Here is a 23,980-nt window from a genome sequence, read left to right on the forward strand (position 1 = left end):
TATGTTGAATTGAACTTGTGATCGCTTAGAGACTGCTGGTACTTTACCACCACCAGCAAGAGATGATGGGCTACGCTTCATCGTGTGTCATTCGCCCTGATGCCACCCACTCAGACCATGGGCACTACCCACAGGTGCCACCTAGCCACAGCAAAGGCCACCTGGCAGGACGGCCATTGCCGGACGTCCCGATGCCGCAGGGGGATGTGTATCTACCCCTTGGCATACGTGGGGATTTAATGGCGCAGGCATCAGCAGAGCGATCCCTGTGTGGTCAGGGGGCTACAACCAACACGGTACATGGCAGCCCCACCAGAACAGACTGGCTACCGTGCTGGATATCAGGTGCAAAGAAATCCATGGTCATCGTTGACACAGAAAGCGACACTGCACAATGCATGGTGGAAAACGCATCCAGGAAGGTGTCCTCGCCCAATAGATGGGGAATGAGCGGGACTGAGATGCGACAATGAGGAAGTGGGCTAAAGACTTCAATGCACGATGGACATTATGCACCATGTAAGGCTCCCTTCCCCAATTGGCTTGATCTTCGGGAAAATTTTGAAGAATGGAGCTCAAAACCCTACAGGGGACCATCACATACAGGCTGAAACGTGGGAAACTCCTTTTAATCGCCTCTCATGACAGGCAGGAATACCTAGGGCCTATTCTTACCCCTGGACATGCAGGGGGAGAACCATCAGTGATTTCACCATACAGGCAAAGCAAAGATGACTGATGTGAATCTTCTACTTACTATCTAAACATTTTGGGGATGACTGGAAGAGCATAGGAGATTTAGATTTCTGTGCAAACTTCATTGGTGCAGTTCCTATTGTAACTGGCAGTGGGGAAGGGGTTTGTACATCAGCTTGTGGTTGCTTGAAAGGAGCATGACGACCTTACCAAATATTAACAGAAACCAAAAGAATGGCCATTCTCAAGATTCTATAAATCAAAATATTTACCAGAAAGACATGCTGAGTTTGATATGAAATGATTAATGTGACCATATTTATTGTGTAATAAAAATGTTTTCAAAGACAAATGGCACCAAAAAGGACATCATTAACACTGTTATTCTACAATAGTAACAAAAATAAATAGTTATGTATTTGCCTCATTAATTTTTTTTTTAATTTTTATATTTGTATTTAGTCATGGCGTATTAAGACCGTCACATTTTCCTTAAATATGAAGAACAGAATTGCAAAACTGATTTCACTTTTTCATGTTTCTAGAAGTACATTTCAAACATAACAACTTCACATTTTAAAATTTGTGAAAAATTTCCCAGGTTACAGGTAATGAGTTTTTTTGTCATTATGCAATTTGAAATGATGCTCCCCAGTTACACATAGTGGACAATTTCATAAGACAATGAATTCACGGGCAATGAACATAAGTACATTCTCTCAAAGAATGCATTTTGGACCTTCGGCATTAATATCTAACTGCATAGATAGTAAATTGAGCCAGATATAGCTTACTGTTGATGCAATTTTTAATGTTGCTGGAAAATATTACAGTGTTACTGACAGATAACTACAGGTAAGTTCTTAAATATGCATGGCAGTGTTGTTCCAATTTGATGGGCATTTGGATACCAATTTGAATTTCATTCGTCTCCTGCAACATCAACCTCAATGACATGCAGAGAATGCATCTACATAATAATTATCTAATAAATAAGATGTTTCATGAGACTTTTAGGGGTGCCACTGAATGGGATGAGGGCTTTTGGGAAGTAATCATCACGAATAGTTAAGTAAAATTTCCACAGGCATGATGAATTAACCCCATGCTAATATACAAATGGAGTAACCAATTTCGAATGAGATGTTTACCCTGTTTTTATTTTTCAAGGAAACTGCCACAAGACGTACATTCTTCGCAGACTACTCCCCGTGCCATTTCTTCCTGTGTGGACCTCAAGGGCAAAGACCATATTCCTTGATTTCTAACAACCGAATTGAGAAAGTGCACCACCACAGTTAATGAAAATGGTAGACTATATCTGCTAGAAAGAACTCGGGGAAAAAAATGGGACTAAGACTTTAACACCTGTGATGTTTCTAACGGGTCTCATACCTGGTACCTCACACATTTCAAATTCTCGTTACAGAGATAATGTTAGGATAACGTATTTCTTTGTTTATTTTAGATGAAAATATGGCCTTCCAGAACTTCCAGTTTCTGTTCACCTTATACACTGAAGTGACAGAAATCATGGGCTACGCCCTAATATATTGTCAGACCACCTTCTGCCTGACGTAGTGCAGCAACTTTATGTGGCATGAATTCAGAAAGTCATTAGAAGTTCCCTGCAGAAATATTGAGCCATGCTGCCTCTACAGCCACCCATGATTCTGAAAGTGTTGCTGGTGCAAGATTTTGTGCACAAACTGAGTCTTAATTTTGTACCGTAAATGCTTGATGCGATTCATGTCAAGTGATCCAGGTGACCAAATCATTTGCTCAAATTGTGTAGAATATTCTTCAAACTAATCATTAACAGTTGTGGTGTGGTGATATGGTCAATTGTTAAATGAAGTTGCAAATGGCCTGCAAGTAGCTGAACATAACCATTTCGTCAACCATTGGTTCAGCTGGACCAGAGGATCCAGTCCAGTCTGTGTAAACTCAGTCCACACCATTATGGAGTCACAAACTGCTTGCACAGTGCCTTGTTGATAACTTGGGTCCGTGGCTTCATGAGGTCCGCACCACACTAGAATCCTACCTTCAGCTATTACCAACTGAAACAGGAACTCATCTGACCTGGCTACAGTTCTCCAGTCATCTAGGGTCCAGTCAATGTGGTCATGAGCCTAGGAGAGGCACTGCAGTCTATATCGTGCTGTTAGCAAAGGTACTCCTGTCGGTTGTCTCCTTTCATAGCCAATTAACACCAAATTTCACCATGCTGTCCTAACGGATATATTCATCACGTCCCACAACAGTTTCTGCAGTTATTTCATGCAGTGCTGTTTGTCTGTAAGCACTGACAACTCTATGCTGCATTTGTCAAGAATGTATACCGAGTTCCTTTAATACTTTGTTCTTATCTTCCTCCCTCATTCTTTCTTCTTCTTGTCTACTAACAGCTTATCTTATTAAGAAAGAAAATGTATGCACTGAGACACTGGAATCTCCATTAATATGATGACTGCCATGAGGTCATAGCAGAGCCTCACCCCTAACACTGTGTGCCTGGTTTGGCCTGGTGGTGAAACATCCATCCCTATGCATGTGGCAGTCAACATGTTAAAAGTCACACACACTATTAAGACTTTTTTTCATTTCTTCCCCTCGTCTCCCCTCTCCACCTCTAAGGAACTATATATCTAAAAATTTATTCACAGTGCTAGAAAAGAAATAAAATAACAGTTTACAATGCTTGCACTTCAAGATGACAATCACTTGAAATGATGTCATGTAGCTGACCACACATTTCATGTCTTAAAGAAGTTAGACTTCACATCTATCAAGACTGGCACTGAACTTCAATTAATTTCCTCCTGAATTTGGTCCTTCATTTCCTGGATGGTGTTTGGTGGGTCTACTGGAAGATCTGAGATTTCAAATGACCCCAAAGGAACAAATCACATACTGGAAGGTCAGGGGATCTTGGAGGCCAGGAAATGTCCCCACTGTTGGAGATCAGATGACCAGGAAAGATGTTCTGCAGCATGTTAATGGAATGCTGCAAGGTATGGTCTTGTTGAAAGAATGTCTCTAAAGTTACAGGAAGTTGTCACATTAGGGTGTGTTTCACTATGTGAACATAATGTTTTGTATTCATGGTACCGGCATTAGCACAGTCGTCTTTGAAGAAATAGCACCCAACAATTCCAAACATTAATATACTGCACCACATCACCACTTTATGACTGAAATTGTGTTTCATGAAGCATTTCAGGATTTTCACATGATCAGTCGCTAAAGTTTTGCTTGTCAGCGAAGCCTGACACCTCATCATTCATTGTCAGATTGTTGCACAGACGTGGTGGTGTTGAACCCCAAAAATTTCTGGTGAAAGAATAGTATTTTCAGGAGCTCATTTGCATCAGTTTTTTGCACTATCTGAATTTTGTATAGGTAGTTTTGCAGTTCTTTGTGCTATATTCACCACACACTGCAATCTGTTGCGTCAAGTTTCAGCACGTGCTTTTGTGCAGAATGCCTGGAATTTCGGCTGAAGGCTTCTTCCATTCTTGCAACATTCTCTAGTGTACACATCCATTTTGCACTTCCATCCCTCTTTTGCACCTCATCACCCATTTCCTCAAAGTTCTGTACCTGTACTTTGATAGCATGTGCTGATTGGACAGGGGCATGACTTGCGAGTTTGTGAGGAGTATGAAAAACGCACTGCATAGCTGCTTAGTTGTCATTTTTGTAAATCACCTTCGTGGCAGCAACACATTGCACACTGGCCCAGGGACGGCATCTCCACTGAACATAAATATCAGGGTCAGTGGCATCACTCCCGTTTTGTGATTCCTACTTCCAGTGTTGCCAAATCTCTCATTTCACTGCCACACCTGTTGTTTGTTATTTTACCTTTCATATCCAAAGCTGAAGAACCAATGCATGTGTATATGACATTGGTAAGTGCATCAAGTGATCTTCAGTGGTTTCAGTTGTAGTTTTCATGTTCACGTTTCATTAATATTCCTGATGCACACTTAATTGTGAAATCATAATGCAATGGACAATATGGAGATACTACTATACCTGAAAAATAAACTTACTTCCTTACTACTTTATTTTCCAAGAGGCTAAATTACTGCCTCAGATTAATTTTACAAGTAGTTAGCAAAGTTTGTGTCAAATGTTATCAAACAGCGTTTTTTCCAAAGATTGTAGCCAATGGATTATACTCCCAGCCAATATTGCAACTTATTTTTACTCTCTGCATAGGACATTACATTACTATGAAATAAACACAAGTGACCTCAACTTACAACATTAGTCTTCCTTCTTCTCTGACTTTGAACTATGAAAATGACATGTGCATATGGCATATTTTGCCAGGGGTACCCTTTCAGGGAGTTTGTCAGCTGCAAGTCATTTTAGTTGATTTCATTTTGATGACTTACATGCCGGTATTGATGAGGACAAAACAATACCCAGTCCCCAAGCAGAGGAAACTGCTGACTCTGCTGGTAATCAAATCCAGGCCCCTTAAATGGCATTCAGCCACACTGACCACTAAACTATGAAGGTGGGAGTGAACTATGAAATGCAGTTAAAAAAAGTTCATAATTGAAGTATCAAAAAGTATTGCACGGCACAATTTCTTGATGGTCTCTCAGTAACCATGTGCATTGATTTCTTACCATGAGGCCAATCAATCAATCAATCAGCAAATTGCCTTTTCTGTCCCAAAAAACGGTGCACATGACTTTTAGAGGTGTCAAGATTTGCTTAGGCTTAACCTTTGTTGGGGATGAAGTGTGCCTCCATTCCATTGATTGCTGTTTTGTTTCAGGGGTGTCTTACATTACCCAAGTTTCATCCCCCCCCATGACTATCCGAGAAAGAAAACCATTGATGTCTTCACTGTACTGTGTCAAAAACTGAAGTGCACTGCCCATCCATTGTTTTTTGTGTTTTTCAGCAAGTAATTTGGGTACCCAACATGAGCAAAGTTTCTGAAATTTCAGTTTTTCAGTAACAATTTCATGAATTAGTGATAGTGAGATTTGCAGAACTTTCATAGCAAGGGCACTAAGTGTAAACTTATGGTTGTGCTTAATCTTCTCTTCAATTGTGTGAACCAGTTCATCAGTAACCACAGACGGGCATTCACTCCATTCTTCATCGTGAACTTGATCACGTCCTTCATTTAACAGTCTGACCCATCTTCTAACCATTGAATCACTCATAGCATTTTGTCCATAAACCTCAAAGATTTGCCAATGAATTTCCTTTGGTTTAACTTTCTTTGCATTTAGAAAATGAATCGCAGATCTGATTTCACACGTGACGGCATTTTCAATTATGGCTGACATTATAAAGAAGCACTACAAAGCACATGTCGGCAGTAGCAATTTGAAAATGGCTTACATGTCTTCTCATTGAGGCAGAGTAACTGCTGTGCATGCTTGGAACTGCGATCGTAGCACTGCCGCAGATAGAAATAGAAACGGAACTTAATTTGTGGACTACCCTCGTATTATTCAGTGTGGTCATTTAAAGATACAGAAGGGATGAAATTATCATGACTAGACTTTTGAAAATATATTTCTCATTTATCTGAAACAACTCTGTATCTTTATAGCAATTCTACTTTTTTAATAAAAATAAGGAAATGTGATTTTTGGATTATCTTAGAAGAGAATAATTTACAATAAGCACTGTAACTACACACACCTCAAGTGGAGGATCATTACTACAGTAGCACCGGCAATGCCTGAATGATAAATTCTGATTTAAAGACACTGTAGTTAGGTCACTATTCCCATTTAATTCTGTTCTTTGATGTGGCCAGTATTCATGAAGAACATATTTCTGTCAGTCTAATTTGATATTTTATAGTTTTAAACAAATGAAATGGTAGTTACATCCCAAAAACAACATTGTGGTGTACATACAGAAGGGGAAAAGCAGGGTTAATAGCACTGGGGGAGTTTAAAATATTGCTTCTTTGGAAACAGCTCATACAAAATAATACCAGTTTTTAAATTTTTCATAAAACAGTTTTTAAACTAAATATAGCATCACCTGGTTCCTTTAGCGGCTGTGAGGAAGTACATGAACAATGAGTATTATACAACTTTTTTTTAACACTGGTACAGTTTTAAGAAAATCTGCACATGAAAGAAATATTTTATGTACATCATGTTCCTAGCCAAGCATGTTACTCATATTCACTATCCATCAGAACTGCTAAAAACAGTTAAAGTTCAGCACACAGATTATTCCTCGCTGATAAGCTTGGCAATATTTACAGTTAACAGTGACTAAAATAGCTTTTTATGGATTTAAAATTTTTATTCAGTCATAGTCAGAGGAACAATACAATTCGTTTCTACATCTTATGTTCTCAAAGTCTCACACTATTTACTGACAACAGAAGTAAAATTATGCATCTTTCCATAGTATAGTTAACACCATAATCTTGAATTATGATGGAAATAAATTTTTTCAAGTCTCTGTTCCTTTTTACCTACATTTTAGCCCAAGAAATATTTTATACTTCAGCTAAAGCCAATGACTGATGTAGAAATATCTAGTAGGTGTTACACAAAATATATAACAGGAAAAACAAAAAGAGTCATTAAGATGAAAAGTTCACCTCATGCAGATCTTCTCAAAGAGTGGGTCTGCCTATCACATTTATGATGGATTTACTAATAACCTCATTTGTTTTACTTTTAGCCATCTCAGGGCCTATTAGTATTAAATTTTTAAAAATGAAAAAGTGATTTTTGATGAACAATCAATATTAGTCTGCAGAGAAAGTAATATTTCAATAATTTACTTGAATTTGCAATGAGAGCACCAAACTTCTGCCTGATACATGATACCCACAGTTAACAAATGTCACAGTACAGATTATAAACCAATACATAATAATAATCTTTCACACAAATAAGAAGATATAAGTAATGTCATTATGTTGAGTCATAATTAGAAAAACATGGCGTAAGAGCAAAAAATAAAAGAATTAGAAACTATCAAAGCAAGTTCTTCCCCCCCCCCCTTCCCCTTTCAATAGGCAATTACATTTTAACATCAAAGGTTTACTGTCAGTCATGAATCACAGCAGTCTGACAGCCTCCAGATTATCATGGCTTTCCAAAGTTGCTAAGGCTGCATATGATATGATGTGTTATTTCTTCATTAATTTTCATTTTATTGACAATGAATCATTCTTTGATGTTTAATGTGATTGTCTGTATGAGACACTTGGAACACAGACACACACACACACACACACACACACACACACACACACACACACACACTTAATAGGGAGCATGTCCACCGTTTTCACATGGATAACAGCGGTGAGGTGACACATAATGGCATGTAAGCAGTGAGGTCTTGGTAGGGAGCTGGCAATACACCTGCACACCCAAGGCACCCGATTTCCATAAATTCCAGGGGGGGGGGATGACCTCTGATGCCACGTTCAATCAGGTTCAGATCTGGCTAATTGAGGTGGCCAGCACATCAATTGGAACTCACCACTGTGTTCCTTGAACCATTCTGTCACACTCATGACCCTGTGATATATCACATTATCTTTTTGAAAAATGCCACTGCTTTCGGTAAACATGATTGTCATGAAGGGGTACATGTGGTCTGCAACCAATGTACGATACTCCTTATCTATCATGGCCTAGCGTAAGCTCCACTGGACCCGTGAGTGTCTACTTGAATGTTCCCCAAAGCATAATGGAGCCACTGCCAGCTTGTCTCCATTCCAAGTGAAGGTGTGAAGGAGATGTTCCACTGGAAGATGACAGATTTGCACCCACCCATTGGCATGATGATGATGGCATCGGGATTAAATGCTCTGCCACTGCACCAATGTACAGTGCCAATGGTCACTTGTTCTTTTCAATTGTAGTTGTTGATGTTGTGGTGTTAACATTGGCATATGCTTGGGTCATTGGCTGCAGAGGCCCATCATTACGAGTGTTCAGTGCACTGTGTGTTCAGACATACTTGTACTCTGCCTAGTATTTAAGACTGAGGATTGTTTTGCTACAGTTTACTGCCTGTTCTGTTTTACCAGTCTGCTCAGCCTACAACGTCCGACATCTGTTATGAGTGGCAGTCCCTCAACCCCATGACGTTTGGATGTGGTATCACCATGTGTTGAAGGCAATCACCACAGCACTTCTCAAATACCTGACAAGTTGTGGAGGTTGCAATATGCTCATGCTGAGCCTCGGGCCATTACCATCTGCCCTCAGTCAAACTCAGACTGCGCACCTTCCCCATTCTACATGCGCGTGCGCACACCCACGCACGCACGCACACACTGTGTGTGTGTGTGTGTGTGTGTGTGTGTGTGTGTGTGTGTGTGTGTGTGTGTGTGTAGCAGTCATTCCTCACAAGGTGACACTGCTATTGATGGAAGGTTGGTGACCATAATGTTCTGTGCATGTCAACCAGTAACTTGCAATATCTCTGTAACACATCGTCAAATTACATTATCATGGTGAGTCCCAACAATTTAAAAAATTATATTATTTCTGACAAAAATCACTTACACAGAACGGACAGAAAGAAAGAAGTTAACTTGATTTCTTTATCATCACAGTAATTTCTTTTGTATGGTTGATATGGATATTGTGAAAAAGCTAAAATGTTTAAAAAAATGAGACCATACTAACTGATACCCATATGAAATGAAACAGAAAATCCATTTTTAAATATCCTTATCAGGGTACAACTCCTTATTTACCTTTTAACATGAAATGCCTTAGTCTGAATGGAAATCTCTAGCTAAATAATAACAAAGGCTTGCTGGAGGCCCATTATGCACACAGTAACTAGTACAAAATTGATACTAAAAACCAGTCATATCTGTAAATCACTTACACATAGCACATCTGATATTCATTTACATGGCAGTACTGGCCAGAAACCAAATTCTTGTAACAACTTACAGACTTATATTTGTACTGTTCATTTACAGACAAACCACATTATGATTACAACAAAGTAATTTGGCACTCATAAGTGGCTGGAAGTAACTTGTCACTAAAAAAAAGGAAAATAAAAAAAGCAGTCCTGCCTCAGTACAGGAGATACAACTTTACATTTAAGAGGCCTGGAGTAAATTATAATAGATACCTAGTTGGCAGACACTGAGGAATGACTGCAAATGGAAAAACAAAATCATCCTGAAATTAATCATACAAGTTTTACCTAAGTGTTAATGAGGAACAGATGATGAAGAAGCAGTATAAGAGGAAGAAGGTGGCAAGATAAACAGAATACCAAAGATACGATAGAAATTTTTCTTTCATATTAGGCAAAAGTGAGAATACGGAGGAACAATCAATGTCCTTGAAAGAAAAATGACTTATGTATTTCAGTTTCTTCATGGTTACTGATCTGTCAGATGACAACATTTTATTTCTCTGTCTCCTGAACCCTATTTTTCTTGAAATAATTTTAACAAAAAGGAATAATAGTCTAGTAGTGCCATGACATTTAAATAAACCATCATTGTGGAGAATTAAGAGAGCTTAAAACACTGCTCCACATAGTATATACACATTCTTTGACTTTTAGAACAAAGTTTTGATTTCACAGATAGAGGAGGAAAAATGACAGTTGTGTTACAAGTAAACAAAGTTGTCATGACAACATCTGTTTTTACATCTGCAAATATTTGTTGTTGACAGTGATTTAGGACATTATACAGATCCAAACACACACACACACACACACACACACACACACACACACACACACACACACAACCCCAGTACCTCCACCCCTTTCCCCCCCACTCGCACATGAAAGCCAAACATTAATCACATATTTCAACAAAAGCCATATGTACACAAATTGCAAACATTTTAAATAATTATAAAAGATATTTTATATATAATATTTTTGATGAACAAAAAAACTGTAAGCAGATAGATTAACGTAATAACGATATATTAAGAATGAAATGAATATTAGAGTGAAGGAATAAAGAAGTTTACATTTATAGGATGCTGATGACTGTTTAACATTAAATACATATCTCATTACAATTTTTACATTTATTACTTCAGAACCCAGATCTCCAGAAGGAAATCTATGTAAACCTTGTAGTAGGGCACATTTCTGTTTTCCTGATGAACACTATTCTCACAAGTTTAAACTTTCTTTAGCATTGGTAGGTTCAACACCTCTGGTACTTCTATATCTTCAAGCTTGATTTTTGATGGATTGAAAGGAAATCTTACTGGGAACATGAATTTTGTGTCCATCAGCAATGTGGCCTGCAAGAGCAACAAGGTTATGCAAATAGTGATGAATAAAATACACAACATGAACCAGTGTACTTCCATAGCAAAACATCCATGCACCACACACACACACACACACACACACACACACGCACACACACACACACATACACACACACACACACACACTTCTGGAGGGGAGATGGTGTATTCCTTTACCACAATGAGCAGTTATGGGTACCAGGAAATGCTCGCGGCATGCAGCACCATATTGCACAACATCAATTCACAGCTAACATGTGGGTGGGTTTGGTCAGTGAGTGCTTCATTGAGCAGTACCTTTTACCATCCCACTTATTATCAGACTTTTCTGGAACAGGTTCTTCCCAGTTTGCTTGAAAATGCTACAGTAAATGTGATGCACAGCATGTGGTTCCAGCATAATGGAGTGCATGCTCATTTTCGATTGGCTATTCATAGGTGTTTGAATAAGTCATTATTGCATTAATTGATTGGGCATGGTGGACCAGGTCACTCGATTTGAGTCTTGGTTTCTTTCTGTGAGAGCCATGAAATCTCTCGTGTATCGTAAGCTTGTGTAGTCTGAAATGGATCTCGTCACAAGAATTTTCTTTGCAGGTGTTGCAATCAAAGAAACTCCTGGTGTGTTTGACCATGTCTGGCAGTCAATGCATACTTTGATTTCATCATTGTTGAATGCTAAAATTATACTTTTATACTTGATGCTTGCCAATCAAATGAAATAATGTGGAAACGAACTCATCAGTTGGCATGTTAATGATTTCATGAATGTATTCAAAAAGAGTATTGCCTAGGGGTCCTGAATAAACACAAAACATCTATGGCTTTTTGTAATACAAATATGTTATAATCACTAAATAGCACTTAACAGGAAACACTGTACATTAACTCCTCACATTGGTGAAGAGCCTTCACACTTTTTTTTATGTATTTGTTAAATCTTCTCAAAACATACCCAGCTGAGTTCAACTGCTTGAGTTTTAGTACTCCTACAGCTACATGTCAACTTTTGCAGCCCGTCCTTAACATATGATAATCACAATTTGTTTGCCCTGTATTTTTTACTCATTTGTTAAAATACTATGATAGTACAAACTCACTGTTAAATTATCATATCTGCGCTTGTTTGTAATGTACCACTCCACACATCACTTCTGTAGCTTGGTAAGACAGTTTATATTTCTTATGAACTACTAGTGAATGCAACTCCAACTAACATTTGTATTTATTAGGGCCATGTGGAAGGTCCAGGCAAAGCTTTGGCCTAGTTGTACACCATGGAGGTGTACGTGAATAGACCTCAAGTATATGGTGGTAAAGGCAAGGACTCCACTTCAGACAGAAGAGATCGGATGCAAACTGCACTTGTAAGCCCTGACCTGGGCTTCCAATGTGGGAATGAACCCCTGTACATGCCTAACCTTTAATGGAGGGACTCCGGCCTCCACCAGGAAGCTGGTCACTGAACTTGTGCTAAAAGCTCCCGTTGCTAGTTGAATGCCACGATGGTGTACTGGGTCGAGTAAATGCAATGCTGAGGGCACCGGTGTACCATAAACGAGACTCCCATATTCAAGGCAGGATTGAGCAAGGTCTCTGTAGAGCTGCAGCAGCATAGATCGATCTGCATCCCAGTTGGTGTTCCTCAGGCAGCAGAAGGCATTCAGGTGCTGCCAGCACTTCCATTTCAGCTGATGAAGATGAGGAAGCCACATCAGTCGGGCATCAAAAACCAGTCTTAAGAATCTATATGTATCCTCTACAGTGAGTGGATCATCATTCAGTTAAAAGATCTGGATGAATGGTACGACACTGACAGAAATGCAAGACACATGACTTCGCGGATGAAAACTGGAAGCACTGGGCTACAGCCCATGACTGCACCTTGTGGATGGCTCCCTGTAGGCGCCGCTTGTAACACCAGTACTGGAGGAGGTCGTCTGCATACAGAGAAGGTGAGACCAACACCCGGCAGCTGCTTCTAGACAGTTAATAGACACTAAAAATAGAGATACACTCAATACAGAGCCGTGCGGGATCGCATTCTCCTGGATATGGGGGAACTATGGGAGGTGCCAACTTGGACACGGAAAGTACTGAACAATAGGAAATTTAGGATAAAAATCTGGAGCGGGCCCTGGAGACCTCACTCATATAATGCGGCAAGGATATGATGTCACCAGGTCATGTTGTAAGCTTTACATAAATCAAAAAATTCGGCAACCAGATGTTGGTATCTGGAAAAGGCTGTTCAGATTACAGACTTGAGGGAAACAGGTTATCAGTGGAAGAGTGACCCTGGTGGAAATCGCCCTGGCATGGAGCCAGTAGGCCACATCACTCCAGAACCTAACACAAACGCTGACTTACCATACATTCTAACAGCTTACAAAGAACGTTGGTGAGGCTGATGGGCCGATACCCATCCATATCAAGCGGGATTTTACTGGATTTGAGCACTGGAATGATGGTGCTCTCCCACCATTGCGATGGAAAGATGCTATCGCACCAGATCTGGTAGAAGATGACAAGGAGATGTAGCTTGTAGTCAGACAAGATATGTTTGATCATGTTACTGCAGATCCGATCTCGTCCAGGAACTGTGTCAGGGCAATGTGCAAGGATGCAGAGGAGCTCCGACTTTGTAAATGGTGCATTATAAGGTTCATGGTGACATTGAGTGAACGAGAGGGCTTTCCTTTCCATCTACTGTTTGAGGGTGCAAAATGCTGGGGGATAATTCTCCGACATGGAGGTTGGGGGATAATTCTCCGACATGGAGGTTGGGGCATAATGCTCAGCAAAGTGCTCGGAAATTGCGTTTGTGTCAGTAGGTAACATGCCATTGATGTTAATGCCAGTAACACCTGTCAGGGTCTGTTACCCACAAACACATCTGATCTTCATTCAGATTTGGGAAGGTGATATATGGCACCAAATGGTCGAGAAATACCTCTCCCAACATGCCTGTTTCCATCTTTTTATAAGGTGGTAAACGTGGGCACAGAGCTGTTTTAAAAGCTATTAGGTCCTCTAGGGAAGGGTGCTGCTTATGTCACTGTAGAGCTCGCTGACACTCTTTAATGGCCTCAGTGATTTCTGATTACCACCACGGTATTGACTTTCACTGGGGGGAACCCTAAAGAACAAGGGATTGTGTTTTTCGCCACAGGAATGATCATTATAGTGACCTGCTCAACTACCATCGATGGCATCTTGTGGGGAGATTCAGTGGTGACAGCAGAAGTGAAAGCTTCCCAGTCTGCCTTGTTTAAAACCCATCTTGTTGTACGTCCAGGAAGATGGGAAAGTGGTCACTACCACACAAGTCGTCGTGGGCTCTCCAGTGGACAGGTAGGACAAGTCCTGGGCTGCAGAAGGATAAATCAATGGTCGAATAAGTGCCATGAGCCACACTGAAATGTGTGGTGGCCCCAGTATTTAAGAGGCAGAGGTCGAGTTGAAACAGAAAAGTTTCGACATCTCTACCTTGGCCAGTAAGCACAGTGTCACCCCACTAGGGGATATGGCCATTAAAATCTCCCAAAAGTAGGAAAGGTTTAGGAAGTTGATGAATCAGTGCAGTCAATGTGTTCAGGGGTACTGCACCATCTGGAGGAAGATATATGTTGCAGACAGTTATTTCCTGCGTCGTCCTTTTCCTGACAGCCACAGCTTCAAGAGGGGTTTGAAGGGGCTCAGTTTCACTGCATATTGAGTTCAGGACATAGACACAAACTCTACCTGACACACTATAATAGGCACTACTGTTCTTGTAATATCCCGTATAGCCATGGAGGGCAGGGGCTCACATTGCCGGGAACCAAGATTCCTGGAGCGCAGTGCAGAAAGCAGGTGTAAAGCTTAACAGTTGCCGTAGCTCAGCCAGGTGGTGGAAAAAACCGCAGCAATTCCACTGGAGGATGACGATATCGTGAGGTTGGGAAAGCATGAAGCATGCAAGGAGGCAGGTTACGCCTCAGGGTCACCTGCTGCCACCGATTGAGTATTTGTATCCATTCCTATTGTGGATGACATGTCAGTGAGATCAAGGTCCTTAAGGGAAAGTGAGATATCCACCTCAACTGCAGGTGCATAATTGGTCTCTGGAGGGTCCTTTTTCTTAGCAAACTTCTTTGTTTGCTTGCCCTCTTGCTTCTCTTTATGGGCGCTGGGAGTACTTCTCTGAAGTAGTTTCACGCACAGAGGAAGACCGAGAAGCTCTTCGTCCAGCAGCTTTTGGCTCCTTTAGCCACTGGTGTGTGTCCCCCCTGTGTCAGTAGAGACCTTGGGAGAGAGGGTACCAAAGGACCCCTTCTGCATGAGAGGAGCTGGAGGAGGCTGTTGCTTCTCTGGCTGGAGAGAGGGGACTGATGTCCCTTGCATTTGGGGGGCCTTGCTCCCGAAGTAGGTACTATGAGAGAAACGAAAGGAGATTTTCCCCCTACCACCAAGGGGGCGGATGTATTCTGGTGGCCTGGAGGGCCCCCTGTTCGTGGCACACAGAGTGTGGTATGGCTGGTACTTGTGATGGCAATTGTAATGTAGCAGCAGCACATGTGGAGATCAACCAAATGGGGTGTTATCAATCAAATTTACGTTTAGCCTCTTAGTAAGTCAACCGGTCCAAGGTCTTGTATTTCATGATTTTTAGCTCCTTTTGGAGTACTGTGCAGTCTGGTGAGCAGGGGGAGTGCTGCTCTCCACAGTTGATACACGTGGTAGGGAGTGTCTGGATGCAGTGGATGTCCGCAGTCTTGTCATGTGGCGGTGGAAATGCAGTGGGAAGACGTGCCTGAATTTCCAGCATTAAAGCACTGCATAGGGGGAGGGATGTATGGTTTATCACCACAGTGGTAGACCATCACCTTGACCTTTTCAGGCAATGAATCACCCTCAAAGGCCAAGATGAAGCCACCAGTAGCAACCCTGTTGTCTTTGGGTCCCCTGTAAACACACTAGATGAAATGAACACCCCACCAATCTAGATTGCCACGTAGCTCATCATCAGACTGCAAGAGTAGATCGCAATGGAAAATAATCCGCTGGACCATGTTGAGGCTTTTGTGGGGAGTGATGGAAACTGGAATAGCATGCAGCTGGTCACAAGCGAGTAACGCCCAGGATTGGGCTGGGGTGCTGTCTGAATAAAGACTGCACCACTGCTCTTCTTGCACAGTACTGTCACTTCCCCAGTCTTATCCTCAAGATGTTCAACAAAAAATTGAAGCTTCATAAGTAGAAAGGAGTCCCCGTCTATTCTGCTACAGACTAAATACCGAGGTGAATATGGCTCTCTTCTTTCTGTAGCCCACTGTTCCTCACATGGTGTAGTGAGGGGGGGGAAACAATTTAGTGTCATATATGTCAGCATTGTACTCGATCTTGCCCTTCGCAGAGATTGCTGGTGGCATATGGTCACCAGCGAGAGATGACTTAGTCAACTTCATTGCAGGTAATCTGCCCTGATGCCACCCTCTCTGATCAGGGGCTCTCGCCACAGGTGACACCCAGCCACAGCAAAGGCCACCTGACATGATGACCATTGCCAGGAGTCCTGATGCTGCAGGAAGACAGGCATCTACTTCTTGGCATACATGGGGAGTTTACAGTTCAGGCATCAGCAGTGCAATCCCTATGTTGTCAGGGGACTACTACCTAATGAGTACATGACAGCCCCACTACAACAGACTGGCTACCATGCTGGATAGTGGGTGCAGAGAAATACAATACTGTCATGGGGGCGAATGAGGACAGGAGACAACATAAGCAAGTGACATACCCTGTAAAGTGTCCTCGCGCAAATACTTGAGCTGCAGGTGGATATGCAAAGCCATGACAAGAGGTTCAGGAGATCGAATCTAAGGGCACTATGGACAACTCTTGCACCATGTAAGGTGTCCTTTCCCATATGGCCTGCACTTCTGTGGAATTTGGAAAGTGGCAGGTCAAATCATAAAATGGGACCAGAACTTATAGCGCCAAAAAGTGCGAGATTCCTTTTAGTCACCTATTACGACAGGCAGGGATACCTCAGTCCTATTCTAACCCCCGGACCCGCAGGGGGATCTCTGAACAGTCAAAGGGACTGTGTCTGTGATACAATATCCACAGTCAACATCTATCTTTAGGAGTTCTGGGAACCGGGGTGATGCAAAATGTTTTTTGATGTTTGTATAATCAGAACCAGCCAAGACCAAACCTTGTTAAGACAAGTCTGTGCATTTCATCTGTGGGGTGGAGCAACTCATTGTGAGCTACATATAGTATTGTCAGGAACCAGATTGAAGCATTGTTATGCTACTAAATGTCTAGGTTCTAATCAGGTGAATCTGGTGGTAAAGACATCAACGTGAGGTAACTGTATTGCCTCCTAGATCACTACAGGATGTTTCCAGGCATGAGACATGGAAAGTTATGTTGGAAGATGCCATCACTGGCAGAAAGAAATCAAGCGTGAAGGAATGTAAATGGTCTACAACAATGTCCATATACTCCATAGATTTAATGTGTCTGATTATTTCCATACTTCCCACAAAAAACAAGGTGAATGTCCAACAGAGAATAAAACTACTCCAATTGCCCTGCATCCTGGCCTGTATATCCTGACACAATTACTGATCTTGTGTAACAAGAAATGTGATCCATCTAAGTAAGCAAGACATTTACATTGATTCATGGCTTAATCTCCCTGATTCTGTGGCCACTGCAATCACAACTGGCAGTGTCATTGGGTCAACATGTGAACACACAAGGGTTGTTTGTTGTGGGGGCTTATTTTCAATAATGTGCACAAAACTATGCACCCCTTAACACTTCTGCCTGTTCAGCACTGTGTCATCAGATCTACCACTGAGCACTCCCTGTCTGCCTTTATAGAGCCGGCAAGTCTCTGACCTCCACATTCTATGATCAGCCAAGGAGATTCAGCATCTTCTCACCTACCAGTGCTTTCGCCATCCTTCAACCACCACTTTCTGTGGGTGCTCATAACAGTTGCATGTTATAGGTGACCTTGGGGTGGACAGTTGGCTATGATGTCAGGATGGGAGACAGTGGGGAGTTCATGGTTGGTGAAGGATGAGAGAGAAGAGACTGTCAAAATTAATGTTTTATTTTGCACTGTTACATTATCACTGTATCTATACTGGGAGATGGCCTTGCCCCATTCTATGGGTGTCAGCAATGCATGAAAGTGAAGAGTAATCTTGCAGAGGTAGCCAATCCTGCAAATGAGTTACTGCACCCAGGCAGCCTCTGCATGTGGCGCAGAGGCATGTCCACTGCGGTGGTGAGAAACAGCTGCTGTGCATAGGTTGCAATTTGTTGCCTCGTTGCCATCATGACAGGAGTTGGGCTGCTGCTGGAGTGAACCAGGAAGGTCTGCTGCACTGTGGTACTAAATCTGAAGCACAGACTCCATGTCATCTCCTTGTCTGCTATAGCCCTGTGCCCTTGTGGAACTGCTGCTTGAGAAAAACTGCTACAAAATTGATGACACTAATAGGGGAAAATAATTGCAACACCAAAAAATAATTGTATACTCTATAACTATTCATTTTCACTTTGTTACCTATCATGTTTGGTTGGTTACTTTGTTTGAAGGCAGGAGAAGGGACCAAACTATGAGGTCATCAGTCCCTTGTTCCTAACAACATAATGCCACAAGTGTGAGAATAAAACGGACGAAACATATAACACAAAACGGAAAGAAAGGAAAAGCCACAAGAATGAAGGGAAGGCAATGAGCACTAAAAGGAAGAAAAGAGGACAAGGGAACAACAGGGACGCTAGAAACAGAAGAGAGTAAAACATGAAAGCAGATTACAGTGGCTAGCCAACCACGAGAAAAAAAGGGAAAGCCAGTCACTCTGCAACACATTAAAACCTCCACCCTAAAAGCACTAGGGTGGAGGACACAAAGGGTCAAAGGACATGTACTAAAACCTAGATAGAAGTATAAAACCCACTCTCACGGATAAAACGTAAAACTAAAGCTGCTGTGGAGGCATTGTTGACCAACACCAAAGTCAGGGTGCTGGGAAAGTTAAAAGTCTGCTGCAGAGTGGCTAAAAGTGGGCAGTCCAGCAAGAGGTGGACAACTGTCATTTAGGGGGCCACAGTGACACTGAGGTGGGTCCTCGCAATGGAGTAACCATGCGTTAGCCACATATGGCCAATGCGGAGCTGGCAGACGACAACTGATTCCCTGCGAGAGGCCTGCGTGGAAGACTTCCACACATCCGTAGTGTCCTTAATGACATGCAGTTTGTTGTGCATGCTGTTATCCATTCCGTCTCCCAAAGCCGGAAACCCTGTGGTGTAGGACAGAACGCAGGTCAGCTTTGGAGATGGCTACCTCCAGAAGCAGTTTCTGCATTGCCTGTTTGGCCAGCCTGTCAGCAACGATTATGACGTATCCTGGTGTCCACACAAACACCACGGAATGGCGGGACTGTTCCAGAGGATAGATAGACTCCTGAATGGACGCTACCAGAGGGTGGCAAGGGTAGCACTGGTCGATAGCTTGTAAGCTGCTCAATGAGTCAGTTCACAGGAGAAATGACTCGCCACAGCATGAGTGGATGTACTCAAGAGCACGAGTTATGGCCATCAGCTCTGAAGTGAAAACACTGCAGTCAACTGGCAAGGAATGCTGCTCAGCATGTCCTCCATGAACATATGCGAAGCCTACATGACCATCAGCCATTGAGCCATCGGTGTAAACCGCTTCAGAGCCCCGGGACACGTCAAAAATTGAGAGGAAAGTGACAGTCGAGAGCGGCAAGGTTAACGGAGTCCTTAGGGCCATGCAAAAGGTCCAGACGAAGCTGCAGCCAAGGTGTACACCATGGAGGCATATGTGAACGGACCGCAACTAGAGCTGGTAAAGGGAAGAACTCCAGTTTGGAGAGAAGGGACCGCACGCAAACCACAATCATTAGCCATGATCTGGGCCGCCGATGCGGGAGATGGACTGCCGTGGGCAGGAAAAGGAGATGATAATTCGGATGCTCAGGGTAACTATGAGCAGTTGCGCACGTCCGATCTACAGTGGAGGGCACCAGCCTCCACCAGGACACTGGTCACTGGACTCGTACTAAAAGCTCCTGTCGCTAATAAAATCCCACAGTGGTGCACAGGGTCGAGTAAATACAATGTCGAAGGCGCTGCTTAACCATAAACCACACTCCCATAGTCAATTTAGGATAGACAAGGGTTCTGTAGAGCTGCAGCAGTGTAGAGCGATCTGCACCCAAATTGGTGTTGCTCAGGCAATGGAGGGCATTGAGGTGCTGCCAGCACTTCTGCTTAAAGCTGACAAAGATGAGGGAGCCAAGTCAATCGAGCGTCGAAAAAAGTCCTAGTAATTGATATGTGTCTACTACAGTGAGTGGATCATCATTAAGGTAAAGTGCGGGTTCCAGATGAACAGTACGACGCCGACAGAAGTGCATGACACATGACTTTGTGGCTGAAAACTTGAAGCCATGGGCTAGAGCCCATGACTGCACCTTGTGGATGGCTCCCTGTATGTGCCGCTCGGCAACAACAGTACTTCTGCCACAGTACGAAATGCAGAAGTTGTCTGCAAACAGAGAAGGTGAGACAGAGGGCCCGACAGCTGCTGCTAGACCGTAAATCGCCACTAAAAATAGAGAGACACTCAATACAGAGCCCTGAGGGACTCCATTCTCCTGGATATGGATGGAACTATTGAGAGGCACCAACATGGACATGGAAAGTACGGAGCGACAGGAAGCTTTGGATATAAATCAGGAGTGGTCCATGGAGACCCCACTCATACAATGTAGCAAGGATATGATGTCGCCAAGTCATGTCTTATGCTTTATGTAAGTCAAAAAAAGACGGCAATCAGGTGTTGCTGTCAAGAAAAGGCTGTTCAGATGGCAGAATCTATGGACACAAGATTATCAGTGGTAGAGCGACCCTGGCGAAGGCCGCCCTGACATGGAGCCAGCAAGCCACGTGACTCGAGGACCCAGCCCAAATGCCGACATACCAGACATTCCAGCAGTTTACAAAGAACATTGGTGGGGCTGATGGGCCGATAGCTATCCACATCGAGCGGGTTTTTACCGGTTTTGAGTACCGGAATGATGGTGCTCTTCCGCCATTGCGATGGAAAGATGCCATAGCACCAGAGCTGGTTGAAGATGACGAGAAGATGTCACTTGTAGTCAGATCAGAGATGTTTAATTATCTGGCTGTGGATGTGATCAGGCCCAGGAGTTGTGTCAGGGCAATGTACAAGGGCACTGAGGAGCTCCCACTCTGTAAATGGGGCGTTATAGGATTCACTGCAGCATGTAGTCAATGAGAGGACATTCTCTTCCAGCCGCTGTTTAAGTGTGCGAAAGGCTGCAGGGTAATTCTCCAACGCAAAGTGCAGGTCAAAGTGCAGGTCAAAGTGCAGGTCAAAGTGCAGGTCAAAGTGCAGGCCAAAGTGCTCGGCAAAGTGCAGTCCAAAGTGCTCAGCAAAGTGCTCGGCAAAGTGCTCGGCAAAGTGCTCGGCAAAGTGCTCGGCAAAGTGCAGCCCAAAGTGCAGGCCAAAGTGTTCGGCAAAGTGCTCGGCAAAGTGCTCGGCAAAGTGCAGGTCAAAGTGCAGGTCAAAGTGCAGGTCAAAGTGCTCTGCAAAGTGCTCAGCAAAGTGCTCGGCAAAGTGCTCGGCAAAGGGCAGGTCAAAGTGCAGGCCAAAGTGCAGGTCAATGTGCAGGCCAAAGTGCAGGCCAAAGTGCAGGTCAAAGTGCAGGTCAAAGTGCTTAGCAAAGTGCAGGTCAAAGTGCTCGGCAAAGTGCAGGTCAAAGTGCTCGGTAAAGTGCAGGTCAAAGTGCTCGGCAAAGTGCAGGTCAAAGTGCAGGTCAAAGTGCAGGTCAAAGTGCAGGTCAAAGTGCTCGGCAAAGTGCTCGGCAATTGCGTTTGCGTCGGTACATAACTTGCCATATACGGTAACACCAGGGACAGCTTTTGGGGCCTGGTACCTGAAAAGACGTTTGATCTTTGCCCAGACTTGCGAAGGTGCCATTTGGCAACCAGTGGTGGAGACTTATCTCTCCAAACACTCCTTCTTCCGTTGTTTGATAAGGTAGTGAACACGGGCACGGAGCCATTTAAAAGGTATGAGGTGCTCCAGGGAAGCGTGTCGCTTATGCTGCTGTAGAACTCGCTGATGCTCCTAAATTCCTTCAGCGATTTCCGGCGAACACCAAACGACTGCCTTACGCCTCAGGCAGCCTGAAGAGCGAGGGATCGCGTATTCTGCCGCAGAAACAATTGTGCTAGTCACCTGCTCAACCATCACATCGATGTTACCATGTGGGGGAGCATCAGCGGTGACGGCAGAGCTGAAAGTTTCCCAGTCAACCTTTTTCAAAGCCCATCTGGGCAGGCGTCCTTGTGCCTGCCGCTGGGGAAGTCGTGACTATAACACAGGTCGTCATGTGCTATTCAGTGGATAGATAGGAGAAGTCCTGTGGTGCAAATTGATAAATCAATGGCCGAGTAACTACCATGAGCCACACTCCACCTGACACACTATTATCGTTGCTATTGTTCCTATAATTTCCCTTATAGCCACAGAGGGCAGGGGTTCGCATTGCTGGGAACCAGGTTTCCTGGAGGGTAATGCAGATAGCAGGTGTAAAGCTTAACAGTTGCCGTAGCTCAGCCAGGCGGTGGAAAAACAAGCCGTAGTTCGATTTGAGGATGACATCGTGAGACTGGGAAGACATGGAACATTCACTGAGGCAGTTTACGCCTCAGAGTCACCTGCTGCCTAATATTTATTGCCTGAGCAGTCTATATCCATTTTGTCTGAGGGTCTGGTGAGATCTAGGTCCTCAGCAGACGCCAGAATCTCCACCTCATCGTCAGACGCAGAGCTTGTAGGTAGCAGTGGTGTGGGTGCCACTGAAATTTCCTTCGTCTTAGGGGTTTTCTTTTTGGATTTCTCTCGCTGCTCCTTGGGTTTCCCTGGCTGGGAGGACTTCATTGGCTCAGTCTCTGGGACTGATGATGAGCGTGAAGCCCTAAAACCAGCTGCTTTTGGGCTCTTCAGCCACTGGCGGGCGTCATCTTTCCCACTAGAAGAAACCTGGGAAGGGAGTGACCCAAGGGACCCCTTCCTAGCCAGAGAAACTGAAGAAGACTTATGCTTCTCTGGCTTAGAAGTGGGGACGGACGTTCCTGATGGTTGGTGGAGTGTTGCTCCCAAAGTAGGTGGTGCAGGAGCAACAGGGAGGGAAACGCCCCCACCATCAAGGGGGCAGGTGTAGTCTTCTGGCTCTGAGAGGTGACTGGGGTTGGAGGAGCTGATGGTGCCAGAACTGTTGTAGCGGTGGTGTCAGACAATGTCATACACGCAGCATGCAAGCGTTCAAATTTTCTCTTAGCCTCAGTGTAGGTCAGTCTGTCCAGAGTCTTGTACTCCATGATTTTCCTTTTTTTCTGGAGAATCCTGCAGTCAGGCGAGCAAGGTGAATGGTGCTCTCCACAGTTGACACAGATGGGAGGTGGGGCACACGGAGTATTGGGATGTAATGGGCGTCTGCAATCTCAGCACGTGACGCTGGAAATACAGCGGGAAGACATATGGCCGAAATTCCAGCACTTAAAGCACCACATCAGAGGAGTGATATAGGGCTTTACATCACACCATTAGACCATCACCTTGGCCTACTTGGGCAAGGTATCACCATCAAAGGCCAAGATGAAGGCACCGGTGGCAACCTGATTATCCTTCGGACCCCAGTGGACACACTGGACGAAATGTACACCTCGCCGCTCTAAATTGGCACGCAGCTCATCGTCGGACTGCACAAGAAGGTCTCTGTGATATATGATACCCTGGACCATATGTAAGCTCTTGTGGGGCATGATGGTTGCAGAAACATCCCCCAGCTTGTCACAAGCAAGTAACTCCTGTGACTGGACAGAGGATGCGGTTTTGATCAAGACTGACCCAGATCTCATTTTGGACA

At 43.5% G+C, this 23,980-nt stretch overlaps 1 protein-coding gene across 1 annotated transcript in view; it reads right to left on the reverse strand.

Moving 5' to 3' along the window:
• Window positions 1–10,844: 10,844 nt before the first annotated feature.
• Window positions 10,845–23,980, reverse strand: part of LOC126471267 (unconventional myosin-Va-like) — a 179,787-nt gene continuing 166,651 nt past the window's right edge. Inside the window, exon 14 of the mRNA XM_050099386.1 lies at window positions 10,845–10,970. Coding sequence (XP_049955343.1) covers window positions 10,845–10,970 — 126 coding nt within the window. The remainder of the gene's footprint in view (window positions 10,971–23,980) is intronic.

This window comes from Schistocerca serialis, chromosome 3, assembly GCF_023864345.2.
Source record: "Schistocerca serialis cubense isolate TAMUIC-IGC-003099 chromosome 3, iqSchSeri2.2, whole genome shotgun sequence".
NCBI classification, from domain to species: domain Eukaryota; kingdom Metazoa; phylum Arthropoda; class Insecta; order Orthoptera; family Acrididae; genus Schistocerca; species Schistocerca serialis.